The sequence below is a fragment of the Panthera leo genome, chromosome C1 (genome assembly GCF_018350215.1).
Source record: "Panthera leo isolate Ple1 chromosome C1, P.leo_Ple1_pat1.1, whole genome shotgun sequence".
Lineage (NCBI taxonomy): Eukaryota > Metazoa > Chordata > Mammalia > Carnivora > Felidae > Panthera > Panthera leo.
In genome coordinates, this window is record NC_056686.1 from 84626445 (window position 1) to 84647390 (window position 20946).

Here is a 20946-nt window from a genome sequence, read left to right on the forward strand (position 1 = left end):
ACAGGGTACTTCTATTTCTAATTTTTTGAGGAAGCTCCATACTGCTTTCCAGAGTGGCTGCACCAGTGTGCATTCCCACCAGCAGTGCAAAAGAGATCCTCTTTCTCCGCATCCTCGCCAACATCTGTTTCTGTCTGAGTTGTTAACATTAGCCATTCTACCAGGTGTGAGGTGGTATCTCATTGTGGTTTTGATCTGTATTTCCCTGATGATGAGTGATGTTGAGCATTTTTTCATGTGTCGGTTGGCCATCTGGATGTCTTCTTTGGAGAAGTGTCTATTCATGTCTTTTGCCCATTTCTTCACTGGATTATTTGTTTTTTGGGTATCAAGTTTGTTAAGTTCTTTATAGATTTTGGATACTAACCCTTTATCTGATATGTCATTTGCAAATATCTTCTCCCATTCCATCAGTTGCCTTTTAGTTTTGCTGATTGTTTCCTTCACTGTGCAGAAGCTTTTTATTTTGATGAGGTCCCAATATTCCATTTTTGCTTCTCTCTTGCCTCTGGAGACGTAACACTGTATAATTTTAAATAAAATGCAGACATCTTACAACTATATAGGTCTATTATCCCTCCCATTCTTTACACTAACTTGTTATTACATCCATATATATTACAAACCCCTTGAAGCAATGTATTTTTCAATTGTTTGCTTAAAACAGACATATTTATTATAAAGAATTTAAGTAGGAAACGTACAAAAAGAATTTTATATTTACCAATATTTGCCATTGGTAAATTCATTTGAGTGTTCTTCATTCCATTCTGAGGATCCATGCTCTCATTTAGTATCCCTTCTCTTCAGCCTGCAGAATTTCCTTTTGCATTTCTTATACTGCAAATGTGCTAGCAACAAATTCTCTTAGCTGTCTTTCACCCAAAAAATGTCTTCACTTTGTGCTAAATCTTGAAGGATTTTTTTTTTAGATAGAATCCTTGATGACTTTTTCTTTCAACTTTAAAAATGTTATTCCACTCTTTCTGGCCTCTATAGATTCCTATGAGATGTTAGATGTTAACCAAATCATTGCTACCCTATATATATAATCCTTCCTTTTTCTCTTTCTCACTTCAAGATTTGCTCTATGTTTTTTGCTTTCAAAAGCTTGACCATGATATTAAAAAGAATAACTGCCTTCATATATATATGTGATTTTTTTGTTTTTCTGTATCATGAGTCAGTAAAGTTAAGGCTTTTAACAAATTTGGGAATTTTCTAGCCATTATCTCCACAGATTCTCCTCTCCTTAGGTAATACCTAAAGATGCCATCATTTAACAGGTCCCTGAAACTCTGTTTAATTCTTTCCCAAAATTTTTTCTTTCTTCTCTTAAAACATGAGACAATCTCTATTCATCTATCTTCAAGTTCATGAGTTGTTTTCTGTGTCATCTCCATTCTGATATTAATTCCCTCCAGTGGATTTTTCAAATAGTTTTAGTTCTTCAGCTCCCCAATTTCTATATGGTCCTTTCATACTGTTTCTATTTCTGTGCATCTTTTTTTATTTACAGCAAGTATATTTTCTTTTATGTCATTGAGAACAGTTATAATAGATGCTTTAAAATCCTTATTTCATGGGGTGCCTAAGTGGCTCAGTCAGTTGAGCATCTGACTTTGGTTCAGGTCATGATTTCACAGTTCATGGGTTCGAGCCCCACGTCAGGCTCTGTGCTGACAGCTCAGAGCCTGAAGCCTGCTTCAGATTTTGTCTCTCTCTCTCTCTCTCTCTCTCTCTCTCTCTCTCTCTGTCCCTCCTCCACTGTGCTTTCTCTCTCAAAAATAAATAAATAAACATTTTTTAAAAATCCTATTTCTTGACTCTAATCATCTAAGAAGTCTTAGAGGTTGGTCCCCATTGATTATTCTTTCTTTAGAGCATGGGTTGAAATACAGCCCACAGGCCAAATCTATCCCACGTCCTGTTTTTGTATACTTTTGTATTGCTCACATTAAAAATGGTTTCTCACATTTTTGAAGGATTTGTAAACAAACAAACTAACAACACAAACAAAACACCACATATTCTACAGAGACCATATGTGATCCACAAAGCCTAAAATATTTTCCAACAGGCCCTTTAGAGAAAAAGTCAACTAACCTCTGCTTTGGAGAATGGGTCAGAATTTCCTGGTTCTTCTTAAGTCAGGTAATGTTGGATTATCATCTGTACATCATAAAATATTAGGTTATAAAAATACTGGATTCTCTTATTTTTCTCCAATGGATGTTGCTTCTTTTGTTTTAGCAGGCAATTAACTGGGTTAGACTGCAAACTCTTTCTTGTGTTATAACTCCAATCTGAGGTCAACTACTCATTTTCTTTGCTCTAACTGCTTTGTGTTCACTTCATGTATGTGAACACATCCAGAGGTCAACCAGAGTTGTGGGCAAATAGGAACTGGAATCCCTTCTCTTGTGTTTTCTTTCCAAGATCATCCTGTCCCTCCCCCTGATGGTGGCAGTTGGCCCAACCATCAGTTCTCTGGTTTCCTATGCACTGCCACCTAGCACCACAGCCAGTTGACTACAACTGCCCCAAAGCTAAAAACTTTGAAAACAGGGCACTCTAAACAATTTTCCTCCTCTGAGTGTGGACTCCTCACCAGCATCCTCCTACTTCAGTTCACTTTTCAGGACCTTCAAGTAACTACTTTTTGAAGTTTACACTAGTTTTCTGGAGGAGACTCAGTTTGGCAGGATCTCACTCAGCCATTATTGGCATTATCAGCATTATTGACAGTACATATTTAAAATGTATGGATTCAGGAAATTCTTATCCCAAGAATTTGATTACCATATACCAGTGTCTGATTACAAATCAAAAATGTGCTTAGGTCCTTATGGGAAACCCAGAATACAGTAACAATTTCTTTTACACATGAATAAGACATCATATGAAGATATACTTCTAAAGATATGTTCTAGGAAGTTACTCCACCCTAAACTAGAGGTATGTGACCAAGCATAAAATAAAATTACATTAACTTCTTTGATAATGAAATGAAGCTGATACCAACTCTACAGCCAGCAAAAACCCTAAATCTTTCCACCAAAAGGTATAATCCAAAAGCAATAATAAGACAAATATTTGTTTTACTGAGGTAAAAGTCACACAACATAAAATAACCACTTTACAGTGGACAATTTAGTGACATTTCTCACATTCACAACGTTGTACAACTATCAACTCTATCTCCAAAACATTTTCATCACTCCAAAATAAAATCTTATTCCCAGTACGCAATTACTCCCCATTCCCTCCTCCCCCACCCCCAAGACCCTGGCAACCACCACTCTGCTGTCTCTATGGATTTACTCATTCTGGATATTTCACATAAGTGGAATCATAATATGTGACCTTTTACATGTGACTTCTTTTACTTCGTATAACATTTTGGAGGTTCATTCACATTATAGCATGTATCAGTACCTCATTCCTTTCTATGGCTGATAATATTTTCTTGTATGTATGTCCCACAATTTGTTTATCCATTCATCTGTTGATGGACATGTGGACTAGTTCTGCCATTTGGCTATTGTGAATAGTGCTGCTATGAATATCAAAAAAAAAATTTTATTGTGGTAAAAATATACATACCACAAAATATACCATTTTAACCACTTTTAGATGAATTCAGTGTTATGCAAGCATCACTACTATCAATCTCTGGAACTACTTCATATCCCAAACAGAAAGTATTAAAACACTAACTAACCCCCCATTCCTTCCTCTCCCTCAGCCCCTGAAAATCACCATTCTACTTTCTTCTCCATGAATTTGACAAGTCCAGGTACTTCAAATACATAAAATTATGTAATGGTTGTCCATTTACACCTAGTTATTTCACTGAGCATATTTTTCTCAAGGTGAACATCAAAACTTTTTATAAAACAAAAATACACATTTCATTTGTAAAAATGACTAAAGTTTAACACTGTAATCAAACAGCAACAACATCATCAACAACGTGTACAAAGCACCTTTTGCTAGAATCACTTCATTCATTCCTCACAATTGCCCTGTGAGGTGGGCTTTACAGATGAAGAAATGAGGTCCAAGGAGGATAAGTCATTTGCCCAAGGACAGGAAGCTTGTAATACAAACATGCATATGCAAGTCTCCCAACTCCATCCCCAAACTCCCAATCCCTTTGAATTGACAGTATCGGCTGCCTCCTAGCCCACTACCATGCCACTTGTAACAGTGGTCAAGAGAGACCCATGTGGAAGGAAGAACCAGGGAAGGCTCCAAGAATGAGGAAGCTTCTGCTAGAAGGGGGGAAACAAATGGGCATTCCAGGCAGCACCACGACCATCAGCGACCTGGATGCAGATGAGCCTGGGTACTGGGCAAAGAGGAAAGAAGCCGCAAATGGATTGGAACAGTGTGTATCCTAATCAAATTTGAAAAGAGCTTAGAAGAATCCTATCTTTCATTCCCACCTATAATGACTTACCTTAAACAAGAACCTTTGTTCTTTTTTTTTTTTTTCTGCTTTACCAGAGTATAGAGATAAATAAAATTTCAGCCAAAAGCTACATGCACCCCTAGAGCTTCCTAGTTGGCATCAGCTGCCAGTCGGCATCTCTATTTTCACTGCATCCTGGACTGGAGGCAGGATGTGGAAGGGATGAATATCAGAAGTGATATTCAATTCACACATTACAAATCCTGATAGAAGCCAAGTAAGCACTAAAGTGAATTTAATTCATTTATTTGATTACTTATGCCATAGGCTACCTTTGCCTTTAAGACTGGCTTCCACAGAGCAAAAAATAATAAAAGCAAAAAACAGCCTCAGTTGTGAATGTTAACCAACCACAATTTTCTAGAATTTGTTTCATCTTTTCCAAAAAACATTACTTATTTTCATCTTATAATGGAAACCATATTTAGGAAGGTAACTTATAATTTTTTTTTTTTCCTGAGAGAGTGGGTGCATGTGCAGGGGAGGGGCAGAGGGAGAGAGAGAAAAAACATTTTTGGGGGGAGAGGGTACAAGTGGGCAAGCGGCAAAGGGGAGGGGAGGGGAGGAAAGGGAGAGGGGAGGGGGAGGGGGAGGGGGAGGGGGAGGGGGAGGGGGGGAGGGGGAGGGGGAGGGGGAGGGGAAGGGGAAGGGGAAGGGGAAGGGGAAGGGGAAGGGGAAGGGGAAGGGGAAGGGGAAGGGGAAGGGGAAGGGGAAGGGGAAGGGGAAGGGGAAGGGGAAGGGGAAGGGGAAGGGGAAGGGGAAGGGGAAGGGGAAGGGGAAGGGGAAGGGGAAGGGGAAGGGGAAGGGGAAGGGGAAGGGGAAGGGGAAGGGGAAGGGGAAGGGGAAGGGGAAGGGGAAGGGGAAGGGGAAGGGGAAGGGGAAGGGGAAGGGGAAGGGGAAGGGGAAGGGGAAGGGGAAGGGGAAGGGGAAGGGGAAGGGGAAGGGAAGGGAAGGGAAGGGAAGGGAAGGGAAGGGAAGGGAAGGGAAGGGAAAAAGAAGCAGGGCTCACCAGAAGCAGGGCTCCAGCTCAACCAAAGCAGGACTCGTGCTCACCGGAAGCGGGGCTCGTGCTCACCCGCAGCAGGGCTCCCGCTCAACCGAAGCGGGGCTCGTGCTCACTGGAAGCAGGGCTCGTGCTCACCCGCAGCAGGGCTCCCGCTCAACCGAAGCGGGGCTCGTGCTCACTGGAAGCAGGGCTCGTGCTCACCCGCAGCAGGGCTTCCGCTCAACCGAAGCGGGCTCGTGCTCTCACTGGAAGCAGGGCTCGAGCTCACCCGCAGCAGGGCTCCCGCTCAACCAAAGCGGTGGGGCTCATGCTCAGCCACAGCAGGGCTCCCGCTCAACCGAAGTGTGCTTGTGCTCTCACTGGAAGCAGGGCTCGTGCTCACTGGAAGTGGGGCACAAGCTCACCCAATGCAGGGCTTAAACTGACAGACCGGGGGATCATGACTTGAGCCAAGAAGTCTGACGCTTAACCAACTGAGCCTCCCAGGTGCGCAAGAGAATCTTAAGCAGGCTCCACACCCAGCAGGAGCCCTTCAATCTCAAGACTGTGAGAGTTCATGACCTATGCCGAAATCAAGAGTTCAACACTTAAGCTCTTAACAACTGGGCCACTCAGACACCCTTAAAAGTTTTGATTTTGATCATAACTTCAGCGGCAACACTGATGAAGATCTAAAGGCATTTAGTTCTACAATCACTCCTAGCAAAGGAAGTTAAAAAAAACTGTTTATTACAAAAACAAGAAGAAATGATGAAGAAGAAGGAGTGAAGAATAGGCATTTTTCAATCTGTGGATATTAACAATTCATAAACAGAAAAATCATAATTTGGTATTAATAAAATGGCATCTATCAAGATTAAAGACTTTTTGGAGAATTCTGTATGTTGATGATATATCAAAATAGTGCCAAAAGATGAACCAGTTAAAAAGAAAAAGTTAAAATATCTTAACCTCAGTGATGGAAATTCAGTAAGTCCACATACTTGAAAACCAAACACAACAGGTTCATTTTCCCCTTAAAAGAATTTTTCTTTGTCATATACAAACTTGTATTAAAATTTATTAACCTTTAAGCCCCTTATAATTGAAAACTGGAAGAAAATATTTTAGTATACACTTTTCTATACTAAAAAAAATTAATGAAACTATTTAAGAAAAAAATTGAAACTGTAAGTAGCCTGGCACAGACCATGAACACAGAAGATTCACATCTCAACCCTAAGCTATTTATGATAAACACTTATATAAGGAACAAAAATAAAACTTCCATATCATTTTACCCCATAAAAGATGTAGGATACAATAGGATATACAGCTAAGGCTATTATTAACGCCAAATACAAATTAGGTCCTCAGACCAAGCAGAAACTATAACATAATCAGAAAGAATGCCTAAAAGATAAAATATGCCTTCCTAAGCTTCTTTTTGCAATGTCCCGTTTTGTTTATTTCCTCTGATTAAAATAGTTATATTCATTTGTTACAGAGTCAGATGAATGTAAAGGGAACTATCAAGCAATTGTTACAAATAATCATGATTAGAAAACAAACAGAAGTAACCAGGAAAAATAATAACAGTCCCTAATCTCAGTTTCTAACTCACAACCCCAAACCCCTTACCCCACCAAAAAAAAAAAAAAGGCAGAAACTTTTCAAATACAAATTAAGAGTTGGCGGAATTAAGGGAAATGCCACTCCATGGTATTATCCAAGTACTAGAAATGAGTGACAGCACAATGAAACAGAAACAAAGCAGTACTTTGGTATTATGGTGCCACCCACTGGTGAGAAGTCCTCATAGCAAATAGGAAACCCAGCCACTAAAAAAAGAGATTATTAGAGTAGGAAGGAAAACAACACTGACGTTCTAATTCATTACAGCATCAGGAACTTCTAACAAAAAAGATCCACCCATATTATTTATTACCACAAAGAAAGAGAGTAGCTCTTAAATATATTTACAAGGGTAAATTTTATTAATTTTGAAATGCAAGTCTACAATCTCCAAAAGCTAGGACTTGAATCTTACACTCAAAACAATTCACATATAAAATATCATTTCAGCCCTGTAACTGAATATATAAATACAGTATTTTTTACTAAATGTTTATTTATTTATTTTGAGAGAGAGAGCACAAGCAGCACAGAGGAGAGGCAGAGAGAAAAGGAGAGAGAGAGAATCCCAAGCAGGCTCTGCGCTGTTAGCACAGAGCCCAGTGTGGGGCTCAAACTTACGAACCATGAGATCATGACCTGAGCTGAAATCAAGAGTCGGAGGCTTAACCAAATGAGCCACCCAGGCGCCCATATAAATACAGTCTTAAGCAGAAGATGCATACTTGCATTTCATCACTAAGAAAGAAATTATAATATTCACAATATAATTAAATGTGAATACAATGTTAGCCCCACCTCCACCTTTACCAGAGAAGTAACAGAACACACAGAAAAAAGGACATGTCCAAAACACTAAACTGGAAAACATAGTTTCACAAAAAGTCCTAAGAAAAACCATCCTGATAAACAAGTATAGATGGTTTCTTTAAAGTACCACAGCACCCCTATAGCCCAAAATACATGTACCTTAATAGAATCCCCATTTCATCCGAATGACATCATTTCTGCCTTTCCAAACAGTTATTTTCTTAAATGCTAACATTCTAAAAATCTCATCATAGAAAATATTTGATAATCACTTCTCCTCAAGTACAACCTTCCTTGGTAACACTCAGAATCACACACAAAGGCTTGATATCCTTTTTCGAATCCATAGGACCCTGCTGAAAGCTGATCCCTAAGGACCATACTTCGGAATTCCTCTACAGACATGGCCTGGTCTTCCAAATTAGAATTCATGAATACGTTCCAGGCAGTCGGTACAGGCTTCAAGTTTCTTTGGCTTAATGATAATTATCATCTGGTCTGCAAAGCCAAGGTCTTTGCTTGCTCATAGATGATTGATTGCAGATAAGAATATGATGAGAAAAGTCACATTCCCACAGATATAAACTGCTAACGCCACCTTTTTAAAAGCATGTCCCTGAAAGAAAAATTGAGATATGAAAGAAAGAAACGACTATCATTAAGGTTTGTGTCAATAAGTAAGGAAAGGAGTACTTACTTCCGCTTCAGCTACAGTAAATGACTGAAGGATCTGAATTCTGGCATCATCCAATATTTCAACTGTCAAGAACAACAACATAAGTTTATGAGGCCAGTGAGTATGCCAATAAACTAACTCTCAAAAAAAAAAAGTGATGTGTAGCATTTGCTGATTTCCAGGGTATATATTCTCTCATTTCAAGCTACTAAACGTTACAAACTTCCTGAATATATAAGGCTCTCACAAATTGGGACAGGCTGGCTACAGCACACATTTGTCAAGGGACTTAAAACATGCCTCTTCCGGTCAATAAACACCATATCAGTGTCTTAACAAACCACATTTTAAGTATATATGTATTTTAAACAGCACACCATAATTCAGTGGTCATCAAAAACCCCATCTATGTGACCCTATCAAGGACCAAAAATGGCAGGACAGATTTTTACTACTCGGCTCTGAAAAGCTCCTAGATTCACAACAAAGAGGTTTTGTTTTTAGAAGTCCACCTTTAATTACCATTTAAGGGGGTTGGAAACTAAATAAGATACAAAGGACACAGCCCAGAAACCAAGCTAGTTTAAAATGTCACCCACTCTCGGGGTGCCTGAGTGGCTCAGTCGGTTAAGCCTCTGACTTTGGCTCAGGTCATGATCTCAGTTTGAGAGTCTGAGCCCACGTCAGGCTCTGTGCTGACAGCTCAGAGCCTGGAGCCTGCTTCAGATTCTCTCTCTCTCTCTCTCTCTCTCTCTCTGCCCCTCCCCAGCTTGCTTTCTCTCTCTCAAAAAATAAAAAACAATAAAAAAAATTTTTAAAGAATGTCACCACCCACTCTCTACTAATTTGTCCACTCCTAATGGCTATAGGTATCTTGATGCCTAATGGCTACAGATATCTTTGGCACCAAAACCAAAATGGACCTTGCCACCAGAAAGCTTGGGCAAAGTAAGTTCTTCCTATCTAGCCTGCCTAGTTAGGCAGCTATAAATTATGTATATGAAAACCTAAGTGATAGCACACAGCACATTTATCAAATAGGTAAAATCTGTCTGCAGCTTTTCCCTCTGTTGACTTTGGGCAGCTCTTCTTCCTCCATTTCTGGGTTCCTTCAGCTCCACGCATTCAGGAACCTCAGTGTGTACTGCCTCCAGACCAGCATCAAAATAAAAAGTACTTACTGAAAAAAGACTTCTTCCCCAAAACCTAAAATCGTTCCCCTTTTTACTCACAAATTCTAATACTAATGAGTATAAAATACAAAGAATATTTCCACGAGTTCTAACACTGACTAATCACCACAGACATTTTCAGTGAGCTATCATGTAAGCATCAACCACTAGTATCTAGAAACTAATTACATTCCAAGAGTTTGTATAGAAGTGATTCTACGTAACATGGCTTTTTGAGCAGGCTACCTTTTCGAGAAAGTCGGTAAGCATGTATCTCCAGGACAATTTCAGTCCCAACATGCCAGGCTACAAATCCAGTCATTGCATAGGTTTTCCATGGGCCAGGAAGATTCAGTCCTGGTAAATCCATTCCCAGGAACATTGCTGCCACTACATTTAGAAGAAAAATATATATATTCAAATGTAGTCACCACCAAGAGAGATAATTATGTGTGTACGTGTGTGAACTATATCAACTAAAACACAGTAAGAGTTTATGAGATGAATTAGATTAATATTTAAGACCAAAGAGTTAATTTAATCTTTTTTTTATTGTAAGACTAGAAACGGTCAGATGGGAAATTATAATCATGATCCACCAATTGTTTAAAAAGAGACACTCAAACTTTCCAAAAAGCTTTAAGTCTGCAATGTTGGAAGGGAGAAAAGTATGGAAATCATTGCTAACTATACTCCTCCCTCCGTGAAGAACCCCCAAAGACTACAGAAATGTGAGAGTAGGAGATGTCAGTTTAGGAATTTATTATACAACACATAAAAATATACTGGATAACTGTGCTTGACTTTTGACAATCACCTTCCCTGGAAGGTACCATCCCCATGGAAAAGATCTGCAGACAGCCCACCTCAGCCCAACTCACAAATGACCCTCAACTTGAGCATTTGGCCATTAGCATAGCTTGCTTATTCTGCTGGCAAAGGCAAATGCTAAAAAAAAGTCTTAGAAGGAAAGTTTTAAAGCAATTTTAAAAACCTTAAACTTAAAACTGAAATAACAACTTAAATAGTTACCTCTAGAAATTACTTTCTGGATTTCAATGTTTAAGGTTGATTTCCCCTCAACAACCAATTACTCGAATTACCAATACATCTAAAAATCATTTAATCCAAATTACAACTTGCAATATAAACAACCAGCAATTATATATGAATAAGTGGCATCACAATTACTTACCTGCTATTATTCTAGCAGCTGTTCCCATACTCCAGTGCGTCCAGTTAAACATTTGCCTTCTACCAAATAAAGAACCAATCAGTATTCTCAAAAGAGACAGAGCTACAATTAATTCCCAAGAGAATAAAAAGCATGCACCTGAGAATTAGATATCTGAAATACGCTTTAAAACCTTTTAAAGTAAATATAATTTATCACTGAATTTCATAAAGTGCAAAGGATTTTCACTTAAAAAGGAATTAGTTTGCCAAATAATGTTAAGGCCATTTATATATAAAAGTGATAAGTACTCAAGGTGCCTGAGTGGCTCAGTCTGTTAAGTGTCTAACTCTTGATTTCAGCTCAGGTCATGATCTCACCCGTGGTTCATGAGATCGAGCCCCGCATCAGGCTCTATGCTGACAGCATGGAGCCTGCTTGGGATTCTCTCTCTCCTTCTCTTTCTGCTCCTCTCCCATGTGCATGTGCCTGCTCGCTCTCTCTCTCTCTCTCTCAAACTAAATAAATAAACATGTAAAAAAATTTTTAAAAAGCTATAAATACCTGGGGTCATATAAAGGTGGCCTGAAGGCCGCCAGAAGAGGCTGAAGAACTGCTAAAACCATCACTATACAGCCAAGGTACGGGTGATAACCTGCATACTGAACAAAGTTACATCATTTCAATAATCTCGATCTCGCCCATCAGTTTAAATCCTCATGTTAAAAATAATACACACAGATGTACTCTTAGTGTTTTTCTGTAGCTTTAAACATTTATTATTAATAATAGGTACCATTCACTGAGTGCCTACTTTATACCAAGCACATACTTGATAGACATTATTACTAATGCTCACTACAATGCTTGACAGTTATCAATATCCCACCTTTATTTTTTTAATTTTTTTATTTAATTTATTTTTTTAATTTACATCCAAGTTCATTAGCGTATAGTGCAATGATTTCAGAAGTAGATTCCTTAGTGCCCCTTACCCATTTAGCCCATCCCCCCTCCCACACCCCCTCCAGTAACCCTCAGTTTGTCCTCCATATTTATGAGTCTCTTCTGTTTTGTCCCCCTCCCTGTTTTTATATTATTTTTGCTTCCCTTCCCTTATGTTCATCTGTTTTACATCTTAAGGTCCTCATATGAGTGAAGTCATATGATCAATATCCCATTTCTAAAATGAGGAACCGAAACTTAGAGATATCAAGCGATGTGTCCAATGCCACAGAGTGTGTAAATGGTGGTGGTGGCAGCCATGCAGAGCGCTGCCTCTCCCCCATTAGGATGTTAGGTGATCACCAATACCAAACCAGTACACCCCACCCAGGACTAGTTAGTATCCTCATGTCAGGAGCAATCATCCCAATGTATGGTAATTATTTGTTCAGACCTCTGTGTTTTCCTGAGATGAAGGTTCTATATATGATTCCTTATAACTCAAGTGCTTAATAGAACCTTAGTCACTCAATGAATGTTGATTAAATGAATAGCCTATATAGCCACTGCATTAAAATCTTATCTCCTCTGTTCGGAATGAAGGTCTAACCCGAGAAAAGACCATCAACAAAGTATCTCAACAGTTTCGGCTCCACCCCTCTCTTAGAGACGCTGTATATCTGCTCAAAAGAGCAGACAGTTTTAGCACATTTGGCACTTAGCACAATTTTTCCACTTAAAAACTTAAGAGAGGGACTAAGGAGATGCTCTAACCTGTGACATGTTTAGATGGGGGAATATTACAGTCTGTTGTCACTGACTGCCGTGCTTGGGTAGACTCTAAAATCTGTGATCTAGAAGAAGGATATAGTGGTTTCCAAGCCATGATAGGAAGCTTTGGTAAACAGGAACAATAAGCTGACAAAAGAACATTAGAAAAACACTTTCAAGCCATGGACTCAGTTATACACAGATAAAATGATAACCAGGACCATGGAGAAGGAGAGTGCCTCTATCTCATAAAGCAACAGTAACATCTGCCGCAAAATTCTTGTATTTGCTTAGAATGCACAGGAAACTAGCCTAAGTACTTTCAGCTATTTAACTCTCAATTCTCAGAAAGTCTGTGACGTTGCTACTATACTATTCCCTTTATACTATCCTAATCATAAACTGCAAAGAGTGCAAACTACAGAGTTTATATAATAAGTATTAAGACCCAAATACCTGCATAAAATAAAGTTCATATCAGAAAATCTTCATAATTTCCTTTAAAAAATAGGTCGGCCAATCTAGAAACTACCTAAAAAGCAGGAGGGAGGTTTCTTAGTGACCCAAGATTCATCAGTCTTGCCCTTACGGCAACAGCCCAAAGTGAAATACAGTAAAACCTTGGTTTGAGAACATAATTTGTTCCAGAAACAGGCTTGTAATCCAAAGCACTTGTATATCAAAGCGAATTTCAAGAATCATTGGCTCAGTGGTGATCATGCGACATTCAGCATCAGGTGCTACTTGTATTACAAGACATCGCACATTTGTCAAGTTAAAATTTATTAGAAATGTCTACTTGTCTTACAGAACACTCACCGAATGAGTTACTCACAATCCAAGGTTTTACTGTATTGAATTTTGATATTGAATTCTGACTGGCTGTAAAACTGGAAAAGTTTTACAAAAGAGCACAGGTTCTGACCTTGGGTACATCGCTTGTTTTCAGTAAGCCTTACCCCTTCATTCAATAATTACTGAGGACCTACTATGTACTAGAATCTGCTCTGGGTGCTTAAGATACACCAGTGAACATACCAGTAAATATCCTGGCTCTCGTGTTAGCTTAGTGGTAATCATAGTGTGAGTTAGAGAAAACCACTTACAGTGTTCACATTCCTTAGGTATCACACTTTGAATTTTCACCACTCCACAGTGAGAAAATTCACCCAAGCTATGTAGAGTATATATAACATTTGATGTAGCCTAAAAATACATTTCATTACCCAGTTATCCACAACAACATCCTCGCTCTGTCCCTGACCCCCAGCCATCTGGAATAGTCACCAGATGATTAAAAAAGGAAAGAAGAGAGATGTATGCAGAAATATCTTTTTACCCATCCATGTGAGTATAAAACAGCAATCTCCTCAGTCATCAAAATGAATTTATATAAAAAAAAAAAATCCCGTTGAAGAGATACTTACCCAACTCCAGCCTCTTCTGTAAATAAAAGGCAGAACAAAAGCAATGCAGGTGAGGGCAGTAGTAGTGAGCATGAGCGTCCGATGTACCTGCAAGGGTGAAGTGACACCATGAGAAGACAGTCAACCATGTAAGTGAAAGTAGTTGGCATAAGTGTGGGGAAAAAATCATGGGGCGAGATTCCCTGAAGGCATGCATTTGACTGACATCTAATCACAGTTTGCAGTGAGTTTTAAAATATTTTACTAAATGAACTTTAAAGAAAATTCTAAGCTGCCATGCCCATCATTCCAAAGCATTTGCGAAGACTTCACCAGCACGAGCAGCAGGAATGGATATTTCACACACAGAGCACACCTACTTGCCAAGTCCTTCATTTCCTTCCTTTATTAAGTACCACCACCAAGCACAGTGCTCTACCAGATACAATGAGACAGCAAGGAAACAGAGCTGTCTCCCAAGGAGCTTAGGAAACAACTGAGTAGATCAGAGAAACATATATGAAGTGTCAATTCATTGTCTAAATCCTGAGAATATTGAGAGTGGAGTAACAGTTGAGTATGCCAGGATAAATGGTGCAAACCAAAACTATCCCAGGGAAAGGACATATAATCACTCTACATATCACACCATATATATACACATCATAGTTTTAAAAGCAGTGGAGAATTTGAATTGGTAAAGCAAAGACACAAAGAATTTTCCAGTTGGGAATATCCACACGATCACATGAGAGAGAAACAGAGACAGAGAAAGACAGAGATGCCAAAGGCAGAGACAGACAGCAGCAAAGCACACAGCAGTAGTAAGGACAAATAAAACAGATTGACTCTGCCAGCCAATAGTGAGAAATGAGGTTAGATGAGGTAAGTTTTAAATGCTACAAATTTATATGAATATAAAGTTTCAAGAATACCCTTTATAAAGTTAAAACTGTTTCAATAAGCAGTATTTTCTTCAAAAGCAGATGTGTACATTCTAGCTCAACACATAATTACTAATATTCCACTATACGTGCAACTATCTACACTCCATGACACATGAAAGATACAGTTTGTTTTCCTTTGTTTTGAGGAGTGCTTACTGACTCTTGTCTTTCTACTAGGAGACTGCTTCCTCATCCCATGCAAAGGTGCAGCATGAAAAGGAACACTTCTGGCTCCTCTTCCTACACACAGAGGAGATAGATGATCTTGATTAGTGAGCTAGGAACAGTCTAACCACTCATTGGCAACAAACAGGACAGATCCCTGCTTAGAAATGCATTAACCCCCACTATTTCTTTCTTCTGCTCTCCTATCCTCCTTGACTCATCTATACTCAGTGCAGGAAGTGAACGTTCTTCCAGGCTCTCCCCTTGGCCAAACAGACATGTAAGTCAGGATCTTTTGTGTCCCAAAGTGTATGTTACAAAGGAATGAATGCACATGGCCCCGAGACATTCTCTAATCCACTCTGAACCTCATAAAGCTGTCTCTATTTTGACCTCCATCAAGTATCTTATGTCTATTTTCAGTTGGTTAGGAAATCAAAGGGCAAAATGAAGAAATTATTAGGATTCCAAAACTACAACTGTAAACCACCAAAAAAAAAAAAAAGAAAGAAAGAAAAAGAAACATACTACATAAGTTTTCATGTTGCAATGTTTAAAGAATATGGAAATTGCATTAAGCTTTTTCTCCCACCTACCTGAAACCAAGCTGCTTGACCAAAAACAGGCTTTGCCCAAACAAATTTGAAGAACCGAGCCATGAGCACACCTATGCTAACAGTAGTCATCCATGCCACAAACATTAAAGCACCTGTGGGTGAAAAAATAGAATGGCTGACATCACAAACCAAGCTGTTTCTTACATGACCAAGCCAAGTGCTCGGAACATAGAAAACAGCGAACAAAATACATTCAATGAATGTAAGCATAACCCAACAACTCCCTATATATCATAGTTTTACCACCACCACCACTACTCCTAATAGCGAAACTTCCGTAGCTCCTACTGCGTGCCAGGCACTAAGAGCTTTACGTGTATTAATCTAACTGATGTTTACAACAATCCCATGAAGTAGTCACAATTAGTATTCCGCCTTCACCGGTTGGGGAAACTAAAGAATAGTGAAGTTAAGTAACACCTAAGGTTACAAAGTCGGGATTCAAACCCACTCTGGCTTCAGCAACTGTGCTCTTAACCATTACACTAAGACAGCCCTTCTGCAGGTATCTCAGCACCTTCTCACTTCTCATTCCAATAAACAATGAAAAACAAATAGGCATGTTACATGTGAATCCCATTACTGTCAAACTGGAGCTACTACTAGAAGCAAATTATCAATAATGAAGTTATTTTCAAGCTTAACTATGATGACATTTATTGAAACTCTACTGGAAGGAATAACTGAAGAATATAAAGGAAATATACCAAATAAGGAAACATCCCCCCACCCAATACTAGTATTGAAGAATAGTATAGTATACACTATACTATTCCCCTACTTTTAAATCCCATCTTTTCGAAAATAAAACAGGCTACTTTTCGAATGGAATAAACTTTTATCTGTAGAACCAGAGCCTTGTTTTTAGACAACTGCTCTTCCAACATAGTTAATTTCATCATTTTAAGTATACAATATTTATGTATAGCACTGAGTAATTTGTATACCCTCAAATACTTTGTACACTGATCAGTTCAACAAAACTGTATCTTTGAGACTAAACTACTGTTAAATAATCAAAATCACAAAGCACTCTTCTATTATAAGCCTTTATTTTAATAAATGTCATAATTAAGGTCTCACAAAAATTAAACTGATTAACCCAGTGATACTTAACTCTGGCTACAGTTAGAAACAACTAGGGCACTCTTGAAAAATTATAGATGTCTTAAAAGCTCCATTAGTGATTTTAAAGTGCAGCCAGGGTTAAAACCACTGAATGATCCCTACTCTCTACTTTTAATAAAAATTTGCAAACATTAAGATAGACGCTGCTACCTGCAAATGTTAATATTTGAACATAGAAGACTTATATACATTTTGCTAAATTATGCCCACTACTGGGGCACTTGGGTGGCTCAGTGGGTTGAGCATCTGACTTCAGCTCAGGTCATGATCTCATGGTTCATGGGTTCCAGCTCCGCATAAGGCTCCCTGTTGTCAGTGCAGAGCCCACTTCGGATCCTCTGTTTACCCCCCTCTCTGACCCTCCCCCATTCATGCTCTCTCTCAAATATAAATAAACATTTAAAAATAAATAAATAAATAAATAAATAAAGCTCAGTACCATTCCTAATCCAGCCAGCACTGAGCCATCAGGTAAATTTATTCCACAAAACATAATAATGCTATACAGGTAACTTACCATGAGCCTTCAGAAGAAATAAAGAACGGGAGCCTCCCACATTCTTTGGATAGTCTGTCACATTATGTTTCTCATATGTAATCAAAGGTTGCTGAGAATGCTTATATATTCGACCTAAAATTTTTAAAAAGAAAATGAAGAAGAATTACTTCCTTAGGAGAGGAGGAATAGAAAGACAGTGGCATGGCATAGAAACAAAACTTCTTAAGGTAATAAAAAATAAATATTGTCAGAGATGCCATTCATATGCAAAAGCCACATAAATGTATATTCAAGTATATACAATCCTCTTGAAAAAAGCTAAAGAGATAATTTAGCCAATGAAGACATGAATCAAGGGGTGCCTGAGTGGCTCAGTCAGTTAAGCGTCCGACTTCAGGACTTCAGCTCAGGTCATCATCTTGTGGTTCACACGTTCGAGCCCTGCCTCAGGCTCCATGCTGACCGCTCAGAGCCTGGAGCCTGCTTTGCATTCTGTGTCTCCCTCTCTCTCTCTGCTCCTTCCCCACTCGTGCTCTGTCTCTCAAAAATAAATAAACGTTAAAAAAATTTTTTAAAGAGAGATGAATCATAGGGGTGCCTGGGTGGCTCAGTCGGTTAAGCGTCCGACTTCAGCTCAGGTCATGATCTCGCAGTCCGTGAGTTCGAGCCCCACGTTGGGCCCTGTGCTGACAGCTCAGAACCTGGAGCCTGCTTCAGATTCTGTGTCTCCCTCTCTCTCTGCCCCTCCCCTGCTCATGCTCTGTCTCACTCTCAAGAATGAATAAATGTTAAAAAAAAATTAAAAAACAAAAAAGAGAGATGAATCAAAATGAGGACTAAGAATGGAGAAGTTATAGAGTGTCTGAGTGGCTCAGCTGGTTAAGTCGATTTGGACTCAGGTCATGATCTCACAGTTTATAAAATTGAGCTCCATGTCAGGCTCTATGCTGCTTAGCACAGAGCCCGCTTGGGATTCTGTCTCCCTTTCTCTCTGCCTCTCCCCTGATCATGCTCTCTGTCTCTCAAAATAAATAAATAAACATTAGAAGAAGAAGAAGAAGAAGAAGAAGAAGAAGAAGGAGGAGGAGGAGGAGGAGGAGGAGGAGGAGGAGGAGGAGGAGGAGGATGGAGATCATGGTAAAAGAGCTGGGGGTATGCAAAAGACCAAACGCTGTGAAGTCAAAACGATCACTGATACTATGGTTAAAAATCACTGAAAATGTCAAATATAATTCTTGAAAGATACTACATATTTTTAAAATCTGCAGTCCTAGACTAAACTAACAGAAATTGGACCTGGACAAAGGAAGTGGATAGAAGACAAACAAAAGTATTTGATGCTGTATTATTTGGCATATGGTCAATTCAGACAGGGTTTGACTAATAGACCAAACCCCCAAATAACAGTGATGTAAACAAATTAAGGATATGTTATTATTTATTATGTATAAGATTAAATCTGTGAATGCATAGAATTATTCCAATTAGTTTGGTATGTGACTATGTATGTATGTGAATCTGGGAATCTATTCTACAGAAATATTATTCCCTTTTAACCAAAGATATAATGTACAAAAATGTTCACAAAAGGGTTTTTTTTTTTTAATGCTGGCAAAAAAAAAAAAAATTAGGCAAGCTAGATGTCCCTCATTAAGAGAATAAATCACAGAACATATTATTTTTAGGATACAATGCAGGTGTCAAAACAAATAGAAATAACTAAGAAATCTGATACAACAGACACATAGGAATCCTTATCCCAATGAAATACCACAGACCACATCTCAATAATTTCCAGAAAAGAAATAATTATACAGGATACAGGTAAGTATCTATCCAAAATGGAACAAAGTGAAAAATTAACAACAAAATCTAAGGAAAAAATGACCCACCCTAGATATTTCTAAAACTACTTTTCTAAATAACCTTCAGGTTAAATAGGAAATCAAAATTTAAAAGTCTTCTTTAAAATGAATAACAATGAAGGCATTTCATATCAAAACACATGTGATACAATCAAGGTAGTATTCAAAAGAGGCTTTTATCATCTTAAAAGAATCCTTTAAAAAAAAAAGACTTAAAGTATTGAAATAATCATGTAATTCAAGAGGTGTTTACAACAAAATATAACCAAAGAAACCAGGAAGGAAGATAGATTAAAAATAAAGGTAGAAATTAACAAACTAGTAAGTCTAAAAATCAGGAAAATCAAGTCTGCAAAAGACCAAGAAAACTGACTGTTTTTGGCAAATCTGACTACAAAATAGAAAGAACACAAACAGTATTAGAAATAAAAAGGATGACACAACTGCTAATATAGAAGACACTCTTTAAAATTGTATGAAAATACTATATACAACTTTAAGTCAGCCAAAAAAATTTTTTAAATCGAAATGAAATGGATGAATTTCTAGAAAAGTCTAGAATTATAAAACTTCATCAAAGAAGTAGTAGCAACTCTGGACAGTAATAACGGTAGAAAAAAATTTTTAATTAGTCAAATATTTCCATTTCTAAAGGCTCAGACAGCTATGTGCATGAGTTCTATCATAAAATTTTTAAAAAATTTAACTTTAAAAACTCATACTTATTTAAGCTCTTCTAGAGTTCATTCTATGAGATTAGCATAACACTGAAACCAAAACTAGGCAGGTGTGCGCGCGCGCGCGCGCACACACACACACACACACACACACACACACAAAATCTTATAACCAAAGACCAAAATCAACTACAAATATAGATGCAAAAAGTTTAAATAAAATGTTAGTGATTCAAATCAACTGTGCATTAAAAGAATTATAGGGGCTCCTGGGTGGCTCAGGGGGTTAAGCATCCAACTTCAGCTCAGGTCATTATCTTGCGGTTCGTGGATCTGAGCCCCAAATCGGGCTCTGTGCTGACAGCTCACAGCCTAGAGCTTGCTTCAGATTCTGTGTCTTCCTCTCTCTCTTCCCCTCCCCCACTCACACTCTGTTCTCCCTCTCTCTCTCAAAACTAAATATCTGAAAAAACGGAGTATTATAAAACATGGCCAAGCAAGGTTTATCCCAGGAAAGTGAGGACCATTTGCCATTCTGAAGTCTATAAAAGTAATGATAAAATATTATCTTAATTGCTGCCTGACAGACATCAAATGAAATTCAGCACATGTTCATGACATGAACTCTGTAAAGTTAGGAAAAAATCATTTCCTAAACACCATAAAAGTTATCCACCAGGAAAATACAATAAACATAACACAACACGGAATATTAAAAGTATTCCTGTAAAAATCAGGAACAAGACAAGAATTCTTGCTAGTCCACATTTTTCTGGGAGAAGTAATACAATGAAATAAGACAAAAAATGAGGGCTATGTAACCTCATTATTTGCATAAAATACGATGTTTACCTAGAAAATCCAAAATAATCAACTAGAAAACTAGATGGCTACATTCAAGACAAACATTCAAAAATCAATAATTTTCCTATACACCAACAAATTTAGAAAATGTAAGAAAAATAATCCCATTTACAATAGGTCATATTAAAATCTA

General features: G+C 38.2%; 1 protein-coding gene across 2 annotated transcripts in view; it reads right to left on the minus strand.

The window, feature by feature from the left end:
- Positions 1-478: 478 nt before the first annotated feature.
- The window catches only part of FRRS1 (ferric chelate reductase 1), a 41689-nt gene continuing 21221 nt past the window's right edge, over positions 479-20946 (minus strand). Inside the window, exons 8-16 of one of the 2 annotated variants that reach the window (XM_042953013.1) lie at positions 17426-17539; positions 15760-15872; positions 14073-14159; positions 11494-11591; positions 10951-11009; positions 10002-10145; positions 8605-8666; positions 2107-2172; positions 479-522 (exon numbers count right to left, since the gene is read on the minus strand). In XM_042953013.1, coding sequence (XP_042808947.1) covers positions 2146-2172; positions 8605-8666; positions 10002-10145; positions 10951-11009; positions 11494-11591; positions 14073-14159; positions 15760-15872; positions 17426-17539 — 704 coding nt within the window. In that variant the 3' untranslated portion in view covers positions 479-522; positions 2107-2145. Of the gene's footprint in view, positions 523-2106; positions 2173-7730; positions 8524-8604; positions 8667-10001; positions 10146-10950; positions 11010-11493; positions 11592-14072; positions 14160-15759; positions 15873-17425; positions 17540-20946 lie in introns of those variants that run through there. The other variant, XM_042953012.1, reaches the window with a different exon arrangement.